The sequence below is a fragment of the Lepidochelys olivacea genome (genome assembly GCF_965140295.1).
Source record: "Lepidochelys olivacea isolate rLepOli2 genome assembly, chromosome: 3".
NCBI lineage: Eukaryota > Metazoa > Chordata > Testudines > Cheloniidae > Lepidochelys > Lepidochelys olivacea.
In genome coordinates, this window is record NC_140413.1 from 124,250,317 (window position 1) to 124,276,306 (window position 25,990).

General features: G+C 40.8%; 1 protein-coding gene across 4 annotated transcripts in view; it reads left to right on the top strand.

The window, feature by feature from the left end:
• Positions 1 to 25,990, top strand: part of PACRG (parkin coregulated) — a 499,665-nt gene that overhangs the window by 333,188 nt on the left and 140,487 nt on the right. For all 4 annotated transcript variants that reach the window (XM_084625175.1, XM_084625176.1, XM_084625177.1 and 1 more), the window contains one exon: positions 11,438 to 11,587. In XM_084625175.1, the coding sequence (XP_084481301.1) occupies positions 11,438 to 11,587 (150 nt within the window). The remainder of the gene's footprint in view (positions 1 to 11,437; positions 11,588 to 25,990) is intronic.

Below are 25,990 nucleotides of genomic sequence, written 5' to 3' on the forward strand. Positions count from 1 at the left end.
TCCCCTGAACACGCTGCCCCGCTCTGCTTCTGCCCCCCTCACCCGCCCCCAGCTTCCCACGAATCAGCTGTTCGCACAGGAAGCCTGGGAGGGCTGAGAAGCAGGTGGTGGCTTCGCGCTCAGGCCCAGGGAGGCAGAGGTGAGCTGGGGCGGGGAGTGGTTCCCTTGTTCCCCCCCCCCCCCCCCCGGCCTGGATTACCTGCTGTGGGGCAGGCGGCCCTCCTTGCACCCCCCTGCCCAGCTCACCTCCGCTCCGCCTCCCTGGGCCTGAGCGTGAAGCCGCCACCTGCTTCTCAGCCCTCCCCGGCTTTCCGCGCAAACAGCTGATTTGCGGGAAACCGGGGGGGGCAAGAAGGGGGGCAGAGAAGCAGAGCGGAGTGGTGCGTTCAGGGGAGGAGGCGGAGGTGGAGCGGAGGTGAGCTGGGGCCTAGCGCGGGCTGGGGAGCTGCCGGTGGATGCTCTGCACCCATCAAATTTTCCCTGTGGGTGCTCCAGCCCCAGAGCACCCATGGAGTCGGCACCTAAGGTGCCATTTTTGGCCACTTGTTAAATTTAGAAGCCCTTTTTAAATTTAACAACCGGTTCTAGTGAACCGGTGCGAACCGGCTCCAGCTTACCACTGGCCCTAGAGCTAGGGCTGCAGCCTAAGCCTAAATGTCTACATTGTAGTTAAACAGCCCTGCAGCCCGAGTCCTGTGAACCTGAGGCTGTTACAAGCCAGCCATGAGCGTCTAACTGCAGTCTAGACATACCCAGAGAGGCAGAACTCGTAGCCCTGATCCATCAATGCAATTAGATATGTATGTAACTGAAATTAAATGGGGACTACTCATATGCTTAAGTGTTTTGCTGTTCCCAGCTTGGTCAATAAGTCACTGTGTGACCTTAGCATTTCTGTGCCTCAGTTTACTCATCTATAAAATTGGCATACTTCCTTAGTGTGAGTATTTTGTGCTGAAAGGTTCTATGAGTGGGGGAGGAGATGCAAGCCTGAGCAAATGTATTTTTCAGAGGTCACAAATCATTTGCTCTTTAAACTTTACTTTTTCATTAATTTCCACTATTTAAGGAAATAAGACTGTAATATCTAAGACAGTAAGTACTTGGGGTTTAAAATCAACAAAATTAAGTATGCCACAACAATAGAAGTTTCTTTGCCCTGTGGGCTCGTTACCCTGCAGGAGAACTGATCTACATCATTTTGTCCCACTCTAATAGAGGAGAATTCTACTTAAGACAAAGAATCTGCTAAAACAAATGCTGCTTCTACCAGTATGTGGGAGGTGAGGAATGCAAAACAAGACAGGCTTCAGTCTTTGGTCTTGAGAACTGTATTAATTTAGATGGAATACATAGGCCCAAAGAATCAAAAGTGTAAACGTGACCTAGTCCACTCTCCAATATTAAACAGTTTTAAACAAGATTCAGTGTTTGGTATACAGAGACCTTAGCCTGCTTAGTATGACGGCAAACGCGCCATTATAAATCTTAACTTTTGATTAAAGATACAGAAAGGAAGGAAAAGCAGTTGGAACATGTGTTTAATGTAAAGTACTAAATAAGGCTTTTATTTTAACTATTCCCCTTGTTCCCTTTTCTTTTAGCTGGAGAGAGCTTTTAGAAGGAGAAAACTCTTGTTTGACAGTGGGGTGGTTTGTTTGTTTTGTTTGTTTGTTTTTTTTAAAGCTAGTGTTAAAGATGATAGCAACAGTCCTTTTGGGGGGAAAGAGATAAAGTTACTTGAGGTGAGCTGGAACTGCTATTATTGCTGTTAAAGTCCAATCCCATTTCCTAAAAGACAGATAAACACACAAAGGAGAAGGAAAACAGCAAAGTTAGAAAATGCAGCTTCTGTCTCTTGTGTTGACTTTCACTTGCAACCTCACTGCTGGAAAAACACAGGCCCAGCACATGGTCTTATCAGCCACTCCAAGACCTGACAAACTTGTGCCCAACATCGGGCTGTTTAGGGAATTGCATTTAGCCACCTTTCTAGTCACAGGCTTACAGCAGGGTTGCAAAATATACAGTCTTGGCTGGCTAAGCAAGATTTTATTAGACAGAAGGAAAAGAGAGGGATAGGAAAGAAAATAGGAAAAGAAAAGGAGATGGTTGGGATTCAACTGGATCTGGTGGAGGTGGTGATGTCTACCTTTCTCTCTTTGGTCTGGTCTGGTCAGCACATCATTCAGGTTCAGGATGAAGAAGGTCCAACATCCCAGGAGATGGTGAGGGTGACAGCTATGATAGTGAAGCCCCCTTCTTCCCCTTCATTTGTCTTTTAGTTAGCCCATATTGTAGTTGCCTTCATCCATGTTTTTCCCTGAAAATCTCTTTTTGAGACCCCAAAAGGGGAGTGATAGGAAGAATGGTCCATTTACTTGTTGTTTTATTCATCCAATTAGGCCTAAAATTTGACATACCAATTTTAGTTAATTCATTTTTGGTTCTTAACTCCTTTTGATTACAAGGCATGATTTTTAACAGTTTGTGTTATATTAGTAGGCCTTTTTGTTAGGACTTTTTTCCCCCTCCCTTTGTACCTTTTCTCCATCAACACAGGTTATTGTGAAATTGTGAAATTTTACTTATTTTTTATAGTTGAGCTCACAATTAGGGTAAATTTTTGTAGGCCCAGTTATTACAACAGAAAGGAAAACAAAATGGAAATTGTCAGCACAAGCTTTTTAATATGGATTCTCAGGTAAGTGCCTTTGAAAAGTAGGTTTAAACTGATGAAAGTGAAGCTCAAAGCAATCAGAAGCTAATTATTAAAATACTTTAAAATAACAAAACTAACCAAATTTGTTATGTTTTGAGAGGAAAATAGAATATTGGAGAATTCAATTCAGTTCTTCAATGTCTGGGTTCTCAATATTCTATCTGGGAAAAAGGGCTCTAACCTGATCAACTTTATTAAAAACATCTAGTCTGATATCTTAAAACTAGATCTCCAAGAGGATCCACTCTGGGGTGGGGGGATGTTAGCTGCATTCCCTTGCGTACGAAGCCTATTAATACCAAAGAAGGTGACGTGAATTTTACAATATCTGACATCTGAGACTGACCCAGGAGATACAGGAGCCTCCAAAGTGCCAGACAAAAACAAAACGTCAACATAGATGACTCCAAGGTCCTTATCACCCAGATGTTGGAACTATTGCTCAAGGAAAAAGAAAAAAAAAGAGTTGAACAATGGAAAACAATTTCTAGCAGGGAATGAACAAACTGCATTACTTTTATTAGCCAAGCTGTGAGTTAATGAATAAAACAAAACCAAAAAAACCCCTATATATATATATATAGGAACAAATTTCAGCTTTACAACTCTTTGAACAAATAAATGAATACTAGATTAATGGAGAATTTGAAAATTATGAACTTGCAGCCACTGGTAATAAAGTGTAATGACTGAAAATTTTCAGTGAATTGTTTATTGCATATTGAACTCAGGGTTGGTTGTGTTGTTGTGGGTTTTTTTTTTTTTTTTTTTTGCTTTTGTTCTTTACTAATTTTAACAAGTAGCAGTACTGGGAAATAGCCCCTAAAAAGAAACTTACAGTGCTGCTAATGTACTTTAAAAATCCAGATATATCTATTACTGTGCTTTAAAAGTAAAGGAGGAAAAATTGGGCTTATCCCTTTTAAAATCAATTATTTATCCTCTGTTTTATTTAATATTGCTTTCTCATAGTTACTGTAAACTTCAGAAAAAATGTTAATCATTTGAAGGATTCATTAAAACGTACACAGTTTTACTTACAAAATTTTCTAAAGTAAAACTAACTTAACTAGATAAGCAGCACAATCCAAAGTGTTTTACAAAGGTTAGAAAACCTGTAACATTTACATAGTTTAAGTATGGATCCATAGACTGAGGTATTTCCATTGGAAAGATTATAGGGATTCCCTTAATCTGTCTCCCTATCTATATTCTTATCACTATAGTATCTGAGTAGCTCCTTCTGAAGAAAAGTGCAGCCAAAGCACAAGTCAGACAGTCAAATAGCACTACATCCATCTTCAATTATAGGACAATACAAATCATTGTAACCCACCCCACAAACAAATGGAAAACAGTTCTTTCTTTCTTCCTAAAATTGCTGCTCAGCAGAATCCCACAATCAAATTAGTACAGTGCAGGCTTGCTGAGCAGAAAGAAGCTACCTACTATTAGGGGAATGGAGTCCTCTAAGTAGCAATTAGGAAATGGAAGTATGTCTTAACTATCAAGCAGTCAGAATAGACTGGTCATTGACTTATTTGCTTTGTTGAGAGCTGTAAGGGTCCCACCTTGGTCAGCAGATTCCAAGAACACGAGGCAATAGCTCAGGTTTCTTTCTCAATAAGAGCACTTTTGATGGCCTACATTTTCTTCAGCTCCTTGAGCAGTATATAGTGAGTCTTATCCAAACACTTTCACAGAGGCCTGGTTGTAGGCATTTTTAGATTGATGTCCTGGCTCTGTATAATGCTGCTAGCACCTCCACACATCCTTCAGTTCTTGCAAACCTCAGAAAGTATTAAGGTTCTCCAGAGTATGTGGACGCTGTGGACACACGCTTATTTCAGATACTACAGTGAATGCCTCCTTCTTTGGTTAGTGAGGAAGAATGCAGTGACAGTAATTCACAGAGAATAATTACTAGATTAAGAAATTAAACAAATATTTACCTCATCTGTTTCTAATTGATATATTGGGGCAGATACTGACCCTAATTATATTTTTATATAGTGCCAGCATAATGGAGCCCAGAGTTGGCCGAGGCGGCTATGCATACCAAGCATAAATGTTTAGTAACAAAAGTTGTATGGGCAACTTGATCTTACTTTTGCTAGTTACAAGCATTTCCCTATTTTGCATTGCAGTTTTCTAAAATTTAGAGGCCTTCAAGATTGAGTGTGTATATGCTATTCTATTCAGATTCTTATACTATACCCATCACCATAGCAATGGACATCATAAGCCAATTCTTTCTTTTGCTGCATATGTGTTGCTACCATTGAAATTAATAGGAATTTCACAAGTATAGCTCTTTTCTATTAGTGGAACTGTCTATTAGGGATGTATTCTACACTTTGTGCATATATGGAAATAAAGTTAGCATTTAAGGAGGTTATCTATGCAAATCGCAAGGATACATATGCCCCTAGTTTTTCCATGAATCTGTTTTACAGACACCTGCAGTTAGATTTAATGTAAAATATTTTTTTTTGCTACTCTGATTGCAATTCTGAGCTAGCTTATGATTCTAGGTGATGGCAGCAGAAGTGAAAATTTAGTTCTTTGAAGGCCTCTATGCATTCCCACTCAAGGGACTCAGCACCTCTAGCACTGAGCTGTGGAATTGTATAGACAAGTCACATCCGCTGGGGGGTACAGTAGCGCTTTTTCATAGGATGATATAATTGGCTCAGTCTATAGACAGGAGCATGCTCCCTGGCCCACCTCAATTCCTTCTCTGTTGAGAGCTAATGGAACTACCTTTCCTGTCTCTGAGGGTAGTTAGCCTGTTTTCTACAAATAGTTTGTTAGTTAGCTAGCTAGAACTCTTGGCCTTTGGTTACCTCTGAGATCATGTTGGGTCCTAAAACCTCTATAGGATTTAAAAGATGTGCAACATGCTCAGCTATCTACCCTGAGACAGACTCATGGGTTTGGTGCCTGGTGTGCTTGGGAAAATTGCACACCATATCCCATTGCACTATTTGCCTAATTTTTACTCCTCAGACATAAAAGAACAGGCAGCTCAGACCAGGCTACATGCACATTTGGGTTTGGTAAGCCTCCAGACCATCCTGATATTCCTGTGGAAATTTTGAGGACTACTTCTGTGGAGAGGTCTTCTGTAAAGAAGCCTAAGATGCACATAGACCAGTGATACTCAGACCTCAGTGGTTCAGGAGCCAAATTGGCAATCAACATTCCAAAGAAGAGCCACAGTAGTGTGAATGCATTGTTTCATTTGCTATAGTACTATATATTCATATTTAAACAGTGTGACACAGGAAATATTTAGTTTATATAAAATTCTCACAGCAAAAGGGATGGATCACTTGGTGATTTCCTGTTCTGTTAATTTCCTCTGAAGTACCTGGCACTGGCCATTGTCAGAAGAGAGGATACTGGGCTAGATGAACCATTGGTCTGACCCAGTATGGCCATTCTTGTGTTCTTATATTCAAAATGACTCAGCAAGCATTATTATATCAACTACAATTAGTTATTAACATAGTAAAAGCATCCTGATTGGTTAATAACTTAGATTGGTTAATAGTAAAACACTGTGAGATTTAATTATCATGTGCTGCAAAGAGCTGCAGCAGACACATTAAAGAGCCACATCCAGCTCCTGAGCCTCAATCTGAGTATCACTGACCTTGACACTCCTGCCTCAGCACCTCCCTTGATGTTGGGCCTGAGGTTAGGGTTGCCAATCCTCCAGGATTGTCCTGGAGTCTCCAGGAGTTAAAGATTAATCTTTAATTAAAGATTGTCATGTGATGAAACCTCTAGGAATATGTCCAATCAAAATTGGCAACCCTAAGATCCATCTACTCAAAAGCTAACACCTACAGCAGCTGAGCTTCCCACTCAACACTGTCCAGTACTGCAAACTCTATCTAGACAGTCCACACCAGTGCCATGATATGTATCAGCAATACTGTCAGGAGGAACAATTCCTTTGAAGCCATTAGAATTGACACTGGTTGATACCATAACCAAAAGGCATGCTTCCACATCTCTGACTCTGCTACAGGGAAAAAGGAGAAGAGGTAGCATTCCAAATCGCAAAGGGAGTCTGAGGAGAAGAAGAAGAGAGGAGGCATTCTTCTCTTTCTATCACTGGTTTCTTCGAGGACTCCTTACAGATGCCAATGCCAGCTTTGGCCCACACTCCTCCATCTGAGACACCAGTTTTTTAGACACATCACTGGTGTGTATCCCTCCAGTGCCATAAATTTCTCTTTTTTCGTGAAAACCCCATCAGAGCTATTAGCTTTGCCTCCACTTCTTGATCACACAGTAGCATTTTCCACTTACTTCAATTCAAAACATTCTGGAGAAACATGGGTTTCTCTCAAAACCAGCCATTCAAGTTCTCCTGGTCAACTCAAAGGAGCCCAATCGCCTTACTTCAAAAAAGACTCTGTCAGGACAGAAAGATATTAGGAAGGATCCTCATCAATTACTCACGTTGCCCTTCATTTAGGAGTCCATTTTAGATGCTGCCAAACCCCGTTCAGCACTGACTTGGGCATCAGCATTAACACAGTTGCCAATGATCCTTGCACTGGGTGCCGAGTGTTTTCCTACATTAAAGAGTCTGGGGCCCTTAAAGGGAAAATCTTCTATTACTTTCTGAGAGGCTGGAGCAAAGCCTATTGTTTGGAGTCATAAGTATCTCCTCAGAGCTGTGCCAGTGGCCGCAGAGCTTGTAGTTGTATCTGAGGGGCTGTAAACTTCCCTCAGAGTACACTTAACTAATGTCCTCCCCTCAGCAAGTTCTTTGCAGCTGCTCTGTGCTCTTCAGCTAAAATACTAGGGAACAGATTAAGAATCATAGCCTGGTCTCTGGGACTTTCCCAGTTTGCATCTACTGCTAAAAGAAAGTCAGATTATACAAATTTTCAATTTCTTAAACAGCCTCCCTCCCCAATTCAATACCAACAGAGTACCTCAGTGGTGATACTAGTCTTCAGCTTCTTTTAAAATGGCTTCTGTAGAAAGAACACAATCCAGAAATCCCATATTGCATGTTGTCACAAGGTCCCAAACATCACTTCTGATGGATGCTCAAGAGCCATACCCCTCTCCCTCGACAGGTCAGACCTCATCCTTCTTCAATGCCTGGTGCCAGATTATTTGGATTGTTGGGTATTGGAGACCATAAATGATGGCTATATAATCCAGTTTCATACAGGCCTCCTTCATTCTCCTCTCACCTCCAAACCTCCTTTGGGGACCCCTCTTGTGGAAAAAACTCCTATTGGAGGACATAAGCTCCCTTCTTCAAAAGGGTGCTGTAGAGGAGCAATACCAAGGGAAAGGGTTTTACTCCAGATGTTTCCTAAGGCCATCCTGGACCTCAGAAACCTCAACAGGTACATAAAGACTTTCAAGTTCAGGATGCTAATACTGGGGGACACCATCCCATTCCTGTTCTCAGAAAAATCACCTTTATTAGTTGGTCCTGGACTCCACTCAGGTGAGGGTCTACCTCCTGGAAGATATATTTCTGAAAATAAGAGACTTTCTGCAAACTTGCAGGGATCAACCTGTGTAAACACACTTTTCCCTAAAGCTTATAGGTCTCATGACCTCATCAATTTACATGATAACCTTTCCTTGCCTAAGAATGAGGCCCCTCTAACTTTAGGTTGTATGTCATTACAGACTCATTGTACACAGCCTGAAAAGGATTGCTTCAACAGCTACCCTTGTGTAAATTTAGAGACAATGTACTCCAGGGACTGTTGTTCAGTCTTCTATACCCTATTGTTACAATCACCACAGATGCCTCCATGCTCAGCTGGGGTGCTGATTGCCAGGACTTCTGTGTAAATGGACAGTGGAACATTTTGGAGTCCAAACTCCACATCAGTGTCCTGGAACTCAGAGTGGTGAGATAAATCCTAACAGCCTTCCACACAACATCAAATAGTACAGGTACTTACAGACAATACCATGGGCATGTATTAAATCAATAAGCCGGGAGGAGCATACTCCTGTGTATGGTGGCAAGGATACTGTGGCTATGGTTTATCCACCATCATATTTACCGTAAAGCAGTACACCAATCAAGGGAAGAGAATGTATAGGCAGAAACACTCAGCAGGAGGGTGTATGATCCGCACTAATGGTTCCTGAACCAATGACATCCTCACTTTTATTCAGGTAGGGATAACTAAATATCTGATCTCTCAGTCCTTGTCCTCAAAGGAAACCCACACAACACCTTCAAAAGATGAGCCTGGGAGCTTAAGTTCATAATTCCGCTGGACATTAAAAACCATGGACTTAATAGAGGCACTGGTTCATTACAACAATTTGTAATATAACCTACTGCCTGCTAATCCTTAATTGCCCACTTCATTTTAAGTGGTCCCTTACATGGTTTGTGAAACCCTTATGCTTTACAATGTGCCCCACCTCATATTTAGCTCAGACACTCTGGTTACTTTCCCCAGACCTGAGAAAGATATCTGAAGCTCAAAAGTTTATCCTTTCCCCCAATGACTAAAGAGTTAATCCCATCACAAGAGGGTATACCTGCAATTTTAGAATATCTGTTGTACTTGAAATCACAAGCATTAGCAGTAACTTCCCTCAAGGTTCATTTGGCTGCTAAATTGGCTTATCATAACTTGGTCAGGGATAATCCTATATTATCTCAACCCACAGTTTCATGTTTTCTAAAGGGACTAACGCCTTTCCCCGTGAGAGAACTTCTTCCTACCTAGAACTTGAATCTAGTACTTACTATGCTTATGTGTCCTCCCTATGAACCACTGACCTCGGCACCCTTAGAACATCTGTCTATCACAACAGAACTCTTAATCTCCTCTGCAAAGAGGTTTAGTGAACTCAGTGCCTGGATGGCCATTCCATCCTATCTGGTAGTAGCTAGTAGAGAGAAAGTTGTCATGGGACCTCACCCTAGTTTTATGTCTAAAGTTATCTCATATTGTCACCTGTCACAATCTCTGTCCCTCCCCATTTTCTTCCTCAGGTCTCATGCTCAACCAGGGGAGTCTCGTGATAGAGCTTTGCAAAGTAGCAACATGGAGTTCAGTCCATGCTTTCATTAAGCACTAGTCATTGGACATGGCATTGTATACTGGTGCTTAATTTGACAGAGCAGTGCTGTAGTCCATTTGTGCCTAGAACTCCTTGCCCACCATACTCTGATGGGGGCACTGTTTGCTAATCTCCCATTAGTGGGAATGCACAGAGGCCCTAAAAGAAGAAATATAGGTTACTTACTGGTAAGTGGTGGTCTTCAAGAGTTGTTTCTGTGCATTCACACTACCCAACCACCTTCTCCTCTGCCTAGGCGTTCTTTGTGTTTCTGCACTCCTCGGGCTAGGGAGAAGGAACTGAAGTAGGCTGAGGTGTGCACTGCCTTCTATATACAGTGTCGATGATGTCATCTTACAATGAGAGCACTACTGCATCTCCCAGTGGATGTGGCTTATGTATATAGTTCCATAGCTCAGTGCCAGAGATGTTAAATGCCATTAGTGTGAATGCCCAAAGGCAGCTCAAGAAGAACAACAATTACTAGTAAGTAACTTTGATTTTTCCCCCCAAATATATACAATTAATGTGTGATCTGCAGTTCGTGAACACTTGACAGTGTATACAGACAGTATATCAGTTATGGTAGTTTTATCTAACTGACATCTGTATCGTGAAAGGTGGTGTCATCAATTATTTTTTCAAGCTTATTTCAGAAATAAATATTTTGTTTAAAAATATTGGGCTATTTCTTGGGGGGGGGAAAGCTGTCATTTTATACTGGCTTTGCACCCCCTTTGCACAGGTGTAAACATTTACATAACATGCAGGCCAGAGGAGAATCAGACCCATTCACTTTATAGTATTATATGTGGCAGTTGCTCCCAAAATGTGGAATTTTGGGAGTAAGCAGTATAACAGGAGGAATTTTGCAAAAACAATAAATATTTTTCAAATAGAAGTCATTTTGAAATTAAAAAAAAGGGAAAGCAAACTAATTTCTCTATTATTAAAACCAAGAAGGAACTGAGACAAAAGGTATTTATGAAATGTCATCAGACTGAAAGCAAAGAGAAAATTCAGCTGCAACTACTAAAAAATCTCAAATAGGCAAGACAGAATCTTTCTTTTTTCGTATCAGAATGTGTGTCTTTTAAAAGAAGCCTACAGGGTTTTTTCCCCCCTCCCTACAAACATTTATCTCATTGTACTAGTTCTCAGAATAGCTGGAATTGTTAATTGAAATGAATAAAATGATAGCTAAGCAAATGGGTACAAACTCACAAACAGGCTAATTGTTGCACTAGAATGTGTCTGTTGTCAACCTTCACAGGTTGTCTTGCAGTTCCATTGGCCCCAGTGGTACTTACTGAGGATTTCTTTTTATTATTTATTTATTTGGACCAGACTAGTAACACAGGCAGCATGAGAGAATAATGAGCTGCATTCTTGGGGTTATGAGGACTCAGTATAAATTGTGGGAACAAATAACAATCAGACAAGGCAGGGTTTTATAACATCGAGGCCACAATCCATCTCTGGGATCTTTCGGAGCTGAGCTAATAAAGGCCCACTTACAATCCCCAACAAAGTATAGTTTAATTAAATTTGCCCATTAAAGGACTTCTCCCCCTCCCTTTTACATTCTAAAAATTAATTCTTCTGTTTCTGCCTGTCTTTCTTTCTACATCACAGATGCACTGAACCTTCGTAACCGACAGGTCATCTGCATCACGCTCAAAGTCCTCCAGCACCTGGTGGTGTCAGCTGACATGGTGGGGGAAGCCTTGGTGCCCTATTATCGTCAAATCCTCCCCATCCTAAACATCTTTAAGAATATGAATGGTGAGTTATCCTACTAGTCACTGTGTCTTTGAACCCTAAGGCAAAATGGGGCTTGAGGCAGGGTTAATTAACAATGTCATTAGGATTTATTACTGCATATAAACCCAGATCCATTTGGAGCTCTAAATAATGTAACCCCCACTGCTATTCCCTAGGGATGCAGTAAAATTAACAATTTCATTTATTACTCCTTGCACGTACAGCTTATTTAACACAGTACAAAAGCACTGAAGCAGTTCTGTAATCTTCCAATAATTAAATTGTAAAGTTTTGTAATAGTCTTTTGACTACATTAAGAGATTGCAAAGGTTTTTTCTTTTCTTTTCAGCATGGTAATTTTAAGTTCACAATTTTAATTCTGTCCTGGGTTCTCCTCACCAGTAAAGTTCATTCTTACCCATTATTGCTTTTTGGTTTAGGAGAGAATAAAAAGAAAATTATTAACCAGTTTAGTCAATTTGACAGACAAGAAAAATTATCTCTAGCAAAGCAGTGAAGTTTGGAGTTATTTTTGCACAGTTAACAGGTTTTACTATGGAAGAAATTTAGAACCACTTCATGTGCCACACTCTTGAGTAAGTTGTTTTCTTTGTAGTTCAAAATTCCATGGCCAGTTTTGTTGTTGTTTTTTAAACAACTACAACAAGTACTGCATGGAGTATTATTACACCATTCTCACAAACCTGAACCAAACTATCTCCAAAGTGTCTTGTTCCTGTAGTAAATCTCTTGGCATATTATGTGTTCAATCACTTACTAAGTTATTGACTTCGAAGTTTTATGCTATTCACATGCAATACTGTAGGTTAAAATAAGTTAATTGCTAACAACCATGCTAATAAAGGTTATAATGTAGGCAGGGTGTCTATGAAACTCATGTTATTTCAGTGTTTAGCCACTGCGCTACCTCCTGGGTTTTGGTTTTGTTCTTTATTAACTTTTTATTAAGACAAAGTTACAATAAAATGTTAACATACTATATCGTACATTATTTATTTGGGATCAACATAATATTCAAAGTACCTGGCTAAAGATTCCAGTTTGCTGGCTGGAAAACCCTGGTTCTCTGTGTATGCTAAAAAAGGATGACCAGATTTCTAAATACTGGTCTTCTTTTTGGCGCTTCTCTTGTGTATTGGATGTGAAAATTTGCCCATTACAAGGACATTCCATATTTTTTATACAACAGGAGGAGGAGTCAAATTTTTCCAATAATGTGCAGTATAGAGTCTAGTTACTAAGAATAAAAAATAAATTAATTTGTTTGGTTTTAAATGTAGATCCTTTACTGGAGCATTAAGTAAGAAGGTCAGGGGATCACTAGAAAGCCAGCATTTAGTCATAAAATGAATCTCTAATAATTTCCTCCCAAAACCAGCTAATTCCCGAACACAACCACCCTATGTAAATATGTTCCCTTTTCCTGCAACCCTTCCAACTGAGCACCTCCCCAGTAGCAAAAATATTATGCACCTTAACTGGAGTCAAATACCGTCTATACCAGTGGTGGGCAGCCTGTGGCTCATCAAGGTAATCTGCTGGCACTCTGCGAGACAGTTCGTTTTCATTGACAGACCGTCTGCAGGCATGGCCGCCCGCAGCTCCCGGTGGCCTCAGTTCAACATTCCTGGCCAAAGGGAGCTGGGGGAAGTGTCAGCCAGCATGTCTCTGCAGCCTGCGCCGCTTCCCCCAACTCCCATGGACCAGGAGCGGCAAACTGCGGCCACTGGGAGCTGTGGGCAGCCGTGCCTGTGGATGGTTGGTCAATGTAAACAAACTGTCTCGCAGCCTGCCAGTGGATTACCCTGATAGGCTGCAAGTTGCCCACCACTGATCTATACAATACATTTTCTTATTTATTTATTAACTCTTTTTGAGAAATGCAAAAATATCTGTCCAGAGACTCTAATGGGGTTTAGACTTCTAGGTTCCTTTAAAAACTGTATGTAAAGGACATTGAATTAAACAGCGAACATGTTCTAATAAACTGTAGACCGTGTACCATGTATAAGGCTATGTTTTAGTCATGGGTATTTTTAGTAAAAGTCATGGACAGGTCACAGGCAGTAAACAAAAATTCACAGCCCATGACCTGTACTATATACCCCTGACTAAATCTTGCAGGGCGGGAGCGACCCAGGAAGTGCCATGGGTGCTGAGGCAGGGGAGGCGGTAGCGCACGGTCCTGGACCCCTGCTCATGCTACAGGGGGGACTGTTGGCAAGGGTCCCTATCTGGCTCCACTCCTCCCCAGAAGCAGCGACATCCCCCATCATCTTCTCCTCAGCAGAGGCACGGTCAGGCAGCTCTGCATGCTGCCTCCGCCCCAAGCACCGGCTCCGCAGCTTCCATTGGCGGAGAACCATGCCCAGTGGGAGCTGTGGAGGCGATACCTTCAGATGGAGGCAGAACGCAGAGCTGCCTGGCCATGCCTCCACCAGGAGCTGAGGGATGTCGCCGCTTCCGGGGAGCCGCCATGAGGTAAGTGCTACCCAGATCCTTTACCCCCAGCCCTGAGTCCCCTCCTTCACCTAAACTCCTGCTGGGAGGAGTGAGGGGGTAGCCTGAGACTGCCCCAGCTGTGGCGGATGCGGCTGGCACGGGGGCAGCTCGATCTGCTCAGGCAGCCCCCGGGCCAGCTGCACCAGACACTTCAGAAGTCACGGCAGTCCCAGAAAATCACAGAATCAGTGATCTCCATGACGAACTTGCAGCCTTAACCATGTATATGAGTGGAATGGAAGAGAACTGTCAAAGTTGGGGAGTTGTAGGATGTAGGGCTGTGATTAAAAAAAATAAATATATGGTTAAACCTCTGCATCCGTGTGGAGCCCCATAAACTCCAGTTGGGTTTATCACAGACAGAAGGGTCCAACTTAGTGGGTCCAATTGCAGGATCTGGGGCCAAATACAACCCATCAAAAGGAACTATATCATTTAAATGGTAAGTGATTTATCTGCTGAGCCCCATTTTCCAAATTTTAGCCTGAGGCAGGCTGTGAGCAATCCTGGTTCCCTTGCTGCTATTGTGTCAGATGAATGGTAGGGAAGGCTCATGTCTGCTACTGGCACTACATAGACATAAAGTTGCACACAACTGGTTAGATCACACTTGCTATACAAAAACCAACCAACTCAATAAAAATCAAACAGGTTTTCAACCATTTGTCTGACATCTTATTGTGTGGATTTGTATCTGATATCTAATTAAACATAAGACTTCATATTTGTTGTTCAGAAACTAAAAAAATTCCCCCCAAAGCCACCCCTGGATTCATCATTCTAAACAGCCAAAAAGAATAGCCCTAAATTCTATTTACTATGTTATGTTGCTGTTGAAGTTGAATAAGGCAAGAGTAACATGATTGTTTGTGACAATGTGAGCATTTTAGTTTTGTGCATTCTAATTTTAATTAAATAATTATGTAACCGTGTTTTTACACTCCATATCAATTGAAAACTGTAACTAAGCATAGTGATTCAGTATCTGGACTTGGTTTTCAAACAGAGATCTATGGAAGAAACCAGTCACAATGAACTGTGACTACACAAAAAAAGCTAAGAGTTTGCCTTTCTTGTAAATCTTGTTGCCCTAAAGGCTGTTTAGGTCAGGACAGAGATGGGGAGCGCAGTGAAAGAGAGTAAAGCAGTTAACATCAACATATTTATCTAAGACTTCGACTTACTTTCTAGGCAGAGGATGGGGGGAAGAGATCTCACCGCTCTGAGATCTTGGGCTTCTTTGCCCTTCCTTCCAGCTTCCTCCTTTCCCTTCCTGTCTCCCTTTTAACCATCCCCAGCTGACTAGCTGAATCCCCTTGTTAACTGGTTAATCACCCAGTCCGTACTCAGTTATCTCCCCAGTTTGGCCAGTGCAGGGCAGCTTACAGAGTACAGAGTGGTGAGTCAGCCTTAGACTCCTCCCACTTTGTCACAGGCCCATCGTTCTTTTCTGTCCCCATCCTCTTTTCCCAGGCATATTCAACAGGAGACAGTTCTAAATGAACACTCAAATGCCACTAAGTCTTCAGGCAGAAAGGGGAGTGCACTCATTAGCAAGCACAGCACTTTCTCAAAAAGAAAAGGAGTACTTGTGGCACCTTAGAGACTAACCAATTTATTTGAGCATGAGCTTTCGTGAGCTACAGCTCAGCTCACGAAAGCTCATGCTCAAATAAATTGGTTAGTCTCTAAGGTGCCACAAGTACTCCTTTTCTTTTTGCGAATACAGACTAACATGGCTGTTACTCTGAGCACTTTCTCATTCACTTCACTCTGCTGAAGCTCTGCTGCTGAATTGGTCAACCACAGCTCTGGGTCTGAATATGGTTTTGCAACTCCAACATCAAGGATAATATTTTGATATTTATCCAAACATAGTATTTGCTGGCACTCAAGGTATTCTGAAAATATACAAAACACATCTCCAATCTCTACCCTACTCAGATATCATGCACTATTTTTCTGTAAATGTTTATTTTAGTCTTGGAGCAATCTGACCAAAGAAAAGACAAAACAAGTAAGAGTTTTCCCCAGGAGGATTATTTTGCTAATATTAGCCTCAGTACATACACTTGCCAAAGAGCTTCAAATGTTAGTGGCACTTTTCACATGATTCTAATTATTTTTTTCAACATTTCCATAAAATCTTGTTTTCAGCTGTTTCTGATGCAGCCATAGATATTTTCTCTAGGCTGAAATTTTACTCTACCATATAAGTACTCAGTACATTTTACTCTACCATATAAGTACTCAGTACAACTTATTGTAAATTATAAGAATTTATTTTTCCAAGTGGCATTTTGCAGGTTAAATGTCTTTCGGTATTTGAAAACAAACTAAAAGCAATTGAAAATTGTAGTTATTTATTCTATTCAGTGCCTTGAGACAAAATTCTGACAAAAAACCACTCTAATTTTTAAATAATTGGAGAATAAGGGTTTTTAGCAACAAAATATAGTGTCTGATTCAGCTGTTGGATCCTTGGCACACAGTGGGCCTGATTCTGGTCTCTAATACTACTTCATGCTGAGGTAAATTATTTGTCTTCAACCGGGATTTATAATGGCACATAATAAGTGACACTAGAATCAGGTTCAGCATCTCTGATGACTTGGGACTATTATTATTTCTTTCCAGGAAGACCTGTATGGAAAGTAAATAAAAATTCAGAGTTGGAACTTGTAGTGGACCACTTTAAGTCTCAGAGAAAACATTTGCAGGTTGTGGAGAAGGCATTGGTACAGTCTGCTGCTTGTCCTTCCCAGAGAATTTTTAGAGAGACAACGTGGGTGAGATAATATCTTTTATTGGACCAACTTCTGTTGTTGAGAGAGACAAGCTTTTGAGCCACAGAGAGCTCTTCTTCAGGTCTGACAGGTTTCAGAGTAGCAGCCGTGTCAGTCTGTATTCACAAAAAGAAAAGGAGGACTTGTGGCACCTTAGAGACTAACCAATTTATTTGAGCATAAGCTTTCGTGAGCTACAGCTCACCTCATTGGATGCATTCAGTGGAAAATACAGTGGGGAGATTTATATACATAGAGAACATGAAATAATAACACTGTAAGGAGAAAAAAGAAAAGGAGTACTTGTGGCACCTTAGAGACTAACCAATTTATTAGAGCAGGAAGTGAGCTGTAGCTCACGAAAACTTATGCTCTAATAAATTGGTTAGTCTCTAAGAAGCCACAAGTACTCCTTTTCTTTTTGCGAATACAGACTAACACGGCTGTTACTCTGAAACTGTAAGGAGAGTGATCACTTAAGGTAAGCTATTACCAGCTGGAGAGCGGGGCGGGGGGAACCTTTTGTAGTGATAATCAAGGTGGGCCATTGGTCGGAATATGAACAAGAGGCTGCTAGGCAGCTCTCCAACACCACTTTCTACAAGCCATTACCCTCTGATTCCACTGAGGGTTACCAAAAGAAACTACACCATTTGCTCAAGAAACTCCCTGAAAAAGCACAAGAACAAATCTGCACAGACACACCCCTGGAACTCTGACCTGGGGTATTCTATCTGCTACCCAAGATCCATAAACCTGGAAATCCTGGATGCTCCATCATCTCAGGCATTGGCACCCTGACAGCAGGATTGTCTGGCTATGTAGACTCCCTCCTCAGGCCCTACCCTACCAGCACTCCCAGCTATCTTCAAGACACCACTGGCTTCCTGAGGAAACTACAATCCATCGGTGATCTTCCTGAAAACACCATCCTGGCCACTATGGATGTAGAAGCCCTCTACACCAACATTCCACACAAAGATGGACTACAAGCTGTCAGGAACATCCCCGATAATGTCACGGCAAACCTGGTGGCTGAACTTTGTGACTTTGTCCTCACCCATAACTATTTCACATTTGGGAACAATGTATACTTTCAAATCAGCGGCACTGCTATGGGTACCTGCATGGCCCCACAGTATGCCAACATTTTTATGGCTGACTTAGAACAACGCTTCCTCAGCTCTCGTCCCCTAATGCCCCTACTCTACTTGCACTACATTGATGACATCTTCATCCTCTGGATCCATGGAAAAGAAGCCCTTGAGGAATTCCACCATGATTTCAACAATTTCCATCCCACCATCGACCTCAGCCTGGACCAGTCCACACAAGAGATCCACTTCCTGGACACTATGGTGCTAATAAGCAATGGTCACATAAACACCACCCTATACCGGAAACCTACTGACTGCTATTCCTACCTACCTGCCTCCAGCTTTCATCCAGACCACACCACACGATCCATTGTCTACAGCCAAGCTCTACAATACAACCGCATTTGCTCCAACCCCTCAGACAGAGACAAACACCTACAAGATCTCTATCAAGCATTCTTACAACTACAATACCCACCTGCTGAAGTAAAGAAACAGATTGACAGAGCCAGAAGAGTACCCAGAAGTCACCGACTACAGGACAGGCCCAACAAAGAAAATAACAGAACGCCACTAGCCATCACCTTCAGCCCCCCCCACTAAATCCTCTCCAACGCATCATCAAGGATCTACAAGCTATCCTGAAGGACGACCCATCACTCTCACAGATCTTGGGAGACAGGCCAGTCCTTGCTTACAGACAGTCCCCCAACCTGAAGCAACCACACACCACACAACAGAACCACTAACCCAGGAACCTATCCTTGCAACAAAGCCCGTTGCCAACTGTGTCCACATATCCATTCAGGGGACACCATCACAGGGCCTAATCACATCAGCCACACTATCAAAGGCTCGTTCACCGGCACATCTACCAATGTGATATATGCTATCATGTGCCAGCAATGCCTCTCTGCCATGTACATTGGTCAAACTGGACAGTCTCTACGTAAAAGAATAAATGGACACAAATCAGATGTCAAGAATTATAACATTCAAAAACCAGTTGGAGAACACTTCAATCTCTTTGGTCACTCGATTACAGACCTAAAAGTGGCAATTCTTCAACAAAAAACTTCAAGAACAGACTCCAACGAGAGATTGCTGAATTGGAATTAATTTGCAAACTGGATACAATTAACTTAGGCTTGAATAGAGACTGGGAGTGGATGGGTCATTACACAAAGTAAAACTATTTCCCCATGTTTATTCCCCACCCCCCACCTTTCCTCACACGTTCTTGTCAACTGATGGAAATGGCCCACCTTTATTATCACTACAAAAGGTTTCCCCCCCCAACCCTCCTGCTGGTAATAGCTCACCTTACCTGATCTCTCTGGTTACAGTGTGTATGGTAACACCCATTGTTTCATGTTATCTGTGTATATAAATCTCCTACTGTATTTCCCACTGAATGCATCCGATGAAGTGAGCTGTACCTCACGAAAGCTTATGCTCAAATAAATTTGTTAGTCTCTAAGGTGCCACAAGTACTCCCTTTCTTTCTTCAGGTCTGAGACAAGTATTCCAAGCATCACATCAGAGTACCTAGGGATGTGGTAGAATCTCCTTCCTTAGAAGTTTTTAAGGTCAGACTTGACAAAGCCCTGGCTGGGATGATTTAATTGGGGATTGGTCCTTTGAGCAGGGGGTTGGACTAGATGACCTCCTGAGGTCCCTTCTAACCCTGATATTTTATGATTCTATGATTCTACCTTTCTAGACCTGAAGAAGAACATTGAGTGGCTTGAAAGCTTGTCTCTCTCACTAACAGAAGTGGGTCCAATAAAAGATATTACCTTCCCCACCTTGTCTCTCTAATGTCCTGGTACCAACATAGTTAAAACTACACTGCATATGGAGAATTTTTGACATTTCCATCATGTTTATGCTCATCTGTGCTCATGCAGGCAGCACTACCATTATTTTGTCAATATGGTTCTTTTTGTAAATTCTCAGGGTGTAAAATCAGTGTCTTTTATTTATCTAATGATGTGCCTGAACACCGTCTTTAAAAAATGAGTAGCTCCAAATGGTTTCTAACAAAAATGAGCAGAATTACTGAAGTGCTGAGCATTTTTGTATGGTGTCATCATTTCCAAGGGGATTTTGTCATAGAAGGACCACAGACATTTGAAAGAAAGGTCTAGGCATGTGGTCCTAAAGACTCACATCTGTACCTGAAAGTAATTAAAAGAGGTGTGGGGGTTTATGTGTCTTGGAGTGGGGAGGGGGTGTTCAGCTCTTTACATGGAAACTCATCAGTGCCTATTGATGTCTCTATATAATGTCTCTCAATGAAATACGTTGCTCCATTAATTTTGTAGTTTCCTCTATGAAAGAAATAATCTTGATCTTATTAGCTGATTTTTCCATAATTTTTATAACAGTCTTTGAGAGAACACATCACAATGGAGATTGCTATTGAACAATAATATAAGGTATGCCAAATATATTTTATGACTAGAGTTTGTTGGTTGCAAAGCAGACGTAGTTCAGATCTGAGAGTGAAACATGTTCTATACTTTGGATTTCCACAGTTATACAAGTGCAGAAGAGATTATATGGCTTAGCACTGGGTGAATACCACAAATAGTATTCCGTGACTATTTATTGAAATTTTTCAGTGAATTCACTTCAGCTGTGTTTGTGCCTTCTTTGTTTTCACTCTTCATAGATATGGTGAATGACTTCACTGTTAAGAATATTTGCGGAAATTGAATTTTAAACAAATATTGGTGCTATTCATGGAAGATGAATTTTAAATTTGTAAACATAAATGTTCACACTGAAAACTTATCCGAAGTCTTACACTCATTCAGTTAGGGAACAGGTCATGTAATATATTTCTATCTGTCAATAAAACAATCAACACACTCCGAATGAAAAATATCAAATATACTCATAATGAATTGCTTGCACACAATCTGCAAACCAAAAATTATGTGCCAAATTTATTCAGTAAATAATTTCAAATGAAAGACAGAACTGCTAGCTGTTCTCAAGGCTAAATTAATCAACTACACTTTTTATCCAGCTCTAAGACTCATCAATATTTCCTGTAGTTTGTTAAGAATTATGATTAATTAATTAATCTCTTTAAATGTGGTGTCCATTGAATGACATTTGACAGGTGTGAGGATGTGCTGCCTCCTCAGGTATAAAAGACAAGGGAAGCATAAGGAGCTAAAAATACATACCACCTTGTAAAGGAGGGCACAATTGCCACCCTAAAGGATGCAGTTACTTCTGACTTCCAGGTTTAAAGGACCAGCCACTAAAATAGTGTAATTAGCCCCACCTATTGGAGTCATTGATGTGCTATGATTCACCCATTTCTTTCATGTACTCGGTAGTGTACCAGATATACCTCAACTTAGGAGCAAGCACCAAAGCAAGTTGCCTCTGGCCCAGTAGGCTCTACTACCCAGTGATTTCCCAATATGCACTCTCAAGCAAAAGGAGTCTTTACTAGGGTTGGCAGAAATGAAAGACTGCAAATACCGTAGGCAGTATGACTTGACCATCTACAACAGAAAATAGACATAGACATTCCTAACTCAGCCAGGTCAGTAGGGGACAATCCAAAAGAAGGAAGTACTGGAGTAACCATGAGTACAGCTTCTAGTCCACAATTCCTTAAAAAGTGCATTTAAGTACTGGTCTTCATGTCCTGCTATCCAGAGCTCAGTTCCATAGTCATGGTGTTGTTGGAGGGTTTCTCTGCATTGTCTTACATTGTGCGGATGAACAATTGCCTAATGCCTCTTGTAGGCAGGTGCCCTTATGTCCTTCTGCTACTAGTCTCCTCTCACTGGCTGCTTCCCATCTTGGATTGTGACTCTTCACCCAACCTCACTTCCAGCTCTCAGGCTGCCTGTTACCTGGTCTTCATTGTGCAGCTGGCTCCCAACCTGCTGCCTCCATCTTGCTGCTCCACACAGAAAACTCTAGCTGTCTCCCTAAGCCTAATCCTCTCTTTGTCTCCTCCTTTTTCTGTTCAATAGGCATCAAAGAACCCTCTGCCTGTTGTCTGCTGAACTAGTTCTTGCTCCTCCCAGAATGACCAGTAGCCCAGTTCTCTCCAATCAACTCATTCTTGAGAGAATGTTCTTTGTAATGAGATTCCCTGGGAAAGGATCCTATAAGAGAATGAACCCAAAAGCAGTGGTAATCAGGCAGCCACTGAGAAGGTAGCACTTAAGGAAGAGTTTGAAATCCAAATTGCCTGAGGGCCAGAGATCTCGATAAAAGATATTTTGAGGTCTCTAGAACTATGACTTTATAACATTCTTCACAGAATTATCCAGTATTCATTTACACTTTCATTATTGGGCAAGTTTTCTGAGATATTTGCCCAATTTCCAAATGTGTATATTTATTCTAGAAAACTTTGAGAATTGTCAGCTGTGTAAGGTTGTCTGGAATTAGTTGGTTTGGCAGATTGTAACGTTCCAGGAAAACATTAGTTAGTCAAGAGATAATACTATTCGCAGTTGGATGGATGGACAATGCTATTACTTGCAAATACATAATCAGGAAACATGCTCTGCACTTGAGAATCTGTTTCTCCAACAAGCAACTTCACGCTTTATTCCCTGCCAACTTCTTCACGGAATATCCTCACTGAATTAATCTGAAAGTCACTACCCTCTCCTCCTATAAATCCTTATTCTAGGCTCACTTCTACTGTGATACTTACTGTAAATTGCCACCTGATGATAGCTGGTTGGATGGTCAGTAGGAATTATTGTTGTATCTCTGGTTTGTTTCATATAGAAAAAGAAACAAATCTGATTTCAAACTTGCCAATTGTTTGTAAAAACATATTCCTCTCACTGGTTTCAGAGTAGCAGCCTTGTTAGTCTGTATCCGCAAAAAGAAAAGGAGTACTTGTGGCACCTTAGAAACTAACAAATTTATTTGAGCATAAGCTTTTGTGAGGTACAGCTCACTTCATCCGATGCATTCAGTGGAAAATACAGTAGGAGATTTATATACACAGAGAACATGAAACAATGGGTGTTACCATGCACACTGTAACCAGAGTGATCAGGTAAGGTGAGCCGGGGCAGGGCGGGAAACTATTGTAGTGATAACCAAGGTGAGCCATTTCCAGCAGTTGACAAGAACGGGCGGGGGGGGGGAATAAACATGGGGAAATAGTTTTACTTTTTGTAATGACCCATCCACTCCCAGTCTTTATTCAAGCCTAAGTTAATTGTATCCAGTTTGCAAATTAATTCCAATTCAGCAGTCTCTCATTGGAGTCTGTTTTTGAAGTTTTTTTGTTGAAGAATTGCCACTTTTAGGTCTGTAATCAAGTGACCAAAGAGATTGAAGTGTTCTCCAACTGGTTTTTGAATGTTATAATTCTTGACGTCTGATTTGTGTCCATTTATTCTTTTACGCCCCTACTCCTTCTCTTTATTTGTTACATCTGTGTTTGCATCTTGTCTCAAGTTATATTGTAAGAAGTTTAGGACAGGGACTGCCTCTTACTTTGTGGTTTATACAATGCCGAACACAATGGGACCCCACATTGGTGTCTCTGGGTGCTATTGTAATAACTCATAACAAATGTAATTAAAAAGACCGAGTAAAGAACTAGACGCTGGTGTGGGAAAAGTACAGTAGGTTTAAAAAGTGAACATGCTGTGTTTGATGTGAATATCAAAATCTGCAGAGTTAGAAATGTCACCCATAAACTAAACTGTCAATGTTGTTCTTCTAAAAAGCATTGGTAACATACTCATGCAAAAAGTTCTGTTGGTCTTGTACCACAGATACTGCTCCTAAAAGCTTCCAGAGTACATTCCTGAAAGAATAAAATTTGATTGCAGTGTGCATATGTGTCAGTCTTAAAGGCTTAATGTCTCTAGGTGAACTGCATGATCTATTGTGTAGTTATTAGCAAATGACAGAGTCTGCACTGTATGTATACTATGAGCAACTGAAAAACAGTTACAATGAAAACAGGATAGAGGTTAAGGTTCAATCTTCTTAAGGCCTGGACAGTTCTCTGTGGAATTACTTTATAAGAAACCAAAAAACAAGAGAACTCAACATCCAACTGCCTTGTTATCTTTCTTTCAGTCCTAAAATTATTTTGAACGTTTATGGACGCTCAGAGTAAATTTGAAGTACTCTTTTGTTCAGGTGAAGCAATTGTAATCACAGACGCAGTACAAAATGCACATAACTTCTCCTTATAATATTGCTAGTTTTAATGATGCTGCTTTATTGGCTTGCTTGCTTTTAATATTTCTCTGTTGTACATAATGAGAACCCAATGGTTATTCTTCCAGGTCATGAACAGAAAAGTAATGACAATGACTTAGGCCTATTATGAACCTTATAACACCATTTAAAATCTCTTTTTCATTTAAATACAGTACTTAAATATGGCATGTTTTTATTAGGTTTATTTCAGGGGTTTTTTTTCTTTTCTTTTCCTTTTTTTGGGGTGGGGGGGAACATTGCATACTATAAAATCTGTTTTCTTTTTTGTATCATGAAACCTTTGCTGTGCATCTCCTCTTCTAAATTGTTTCATAGACCTATAAGATGTCTTAGATAAACATAATTTAAGAACAAATAGAATAAAGTTTGTGCTTTTGTGACAGCACTGAAGAGAAATAAAAAGAATAAAAAGGAATCTTCAAAGCTTGATATAAATTATGATTGTATACAGTGTTGTATTTATATCAGAATGAACACTGGAAGCAGAAGTTTGATAAGAGTTAGACAATTATATACAGAAAATTTCTTTTATATAATGTAGTCAGGTAAATAAACATTTCATTGATCTACTTTAACAACTATTATATGTTGTCAAATCAAAGCAGTCTAACAGCTGTGCTACATTGATTCATATGCATTATAAAGCAAAAATGTTTTCATGTCATCAGTTTATATTATTCAGTAGTGATCAATAACAGCATATGAAAAACTCTGTAGATTAAATCATGTAAAATGTTTTGAAAACAAAACAGCACCAACCTTAACAATATTCAGAGAAAGAGAGACAGGTTTTAAAAACAATAATTTAAACTAAATAGTCAAAATTATATGTGTAGATTTATATCTTACCCCACATATTTTGGTCACATTTAAAAGGCTTCTTCAGGCAGATTCCTGTTTTTCCTTTTTTCCTAATAAACACTATGCACATCTGATCTATGGTACTGTATAATTTAAAGTAGTAATAATTATAATTTCTTTAAAGATTCCATCAGCACTGAATTCCCACTTACATTTCCAGAATGAGATGGACAGGAAACTTGCCTCACCCTTAGAATTTTGACTTTCTGAGGCACTGGTGGGAGCCCCACATCCCACCCCTCAGTTATACACCATGGGATGATCCCCCTACACTAGTGTGATCCTTCAATGGGCAGCTTCACTAATTTAGGACCAGTTTCTATTGGTGCAGGGCAGCTGAGGATTGGAGACTAAGTTTCTATGGGCTTCAACACAAGCTATCTGACACTATAGCTAACTTTTAACACTCAATGTGACCTTTTATCAACCTCCTCCTACCTAGTCAGTCCGACACCCCTTGCCCCCCTTTCTTACCCCTTAATCTCAGGAAACATGATCCAGAATTCCTGAAGTAGCTGAACTGTTAGGTGAGGTATTAAACCACCAGAGCAACTATGCTTGAGATGCATGCCTGGGACACCAGTCTGCTTTGAGGGGCTTCCAGTGCCCTTCTTTGAGAGGTACTTCGCATATTTAGTTCACTAGATTGCACAGAACATGATGGACTTCACACAGTAGGAGGAAGAATCAGAACTTCGAAGGAGTATTAAATCCCAGACGCAATAGATTGTGCCTAAAGGTGGTCAGTACTCTGTGCATAAGGGCTGGAAGTATTTCCAGAAGTGCTTATGAATTCAGGAAGCAGCAATGCTCTTCGAAGTGCCTCATGCGCATTACTGGAAGGCAGCAAGTTATCCCTGCACATGAGTGACTATGCTCTGAAGAAAAACCTCATGCCCAAAATATTTCAACTA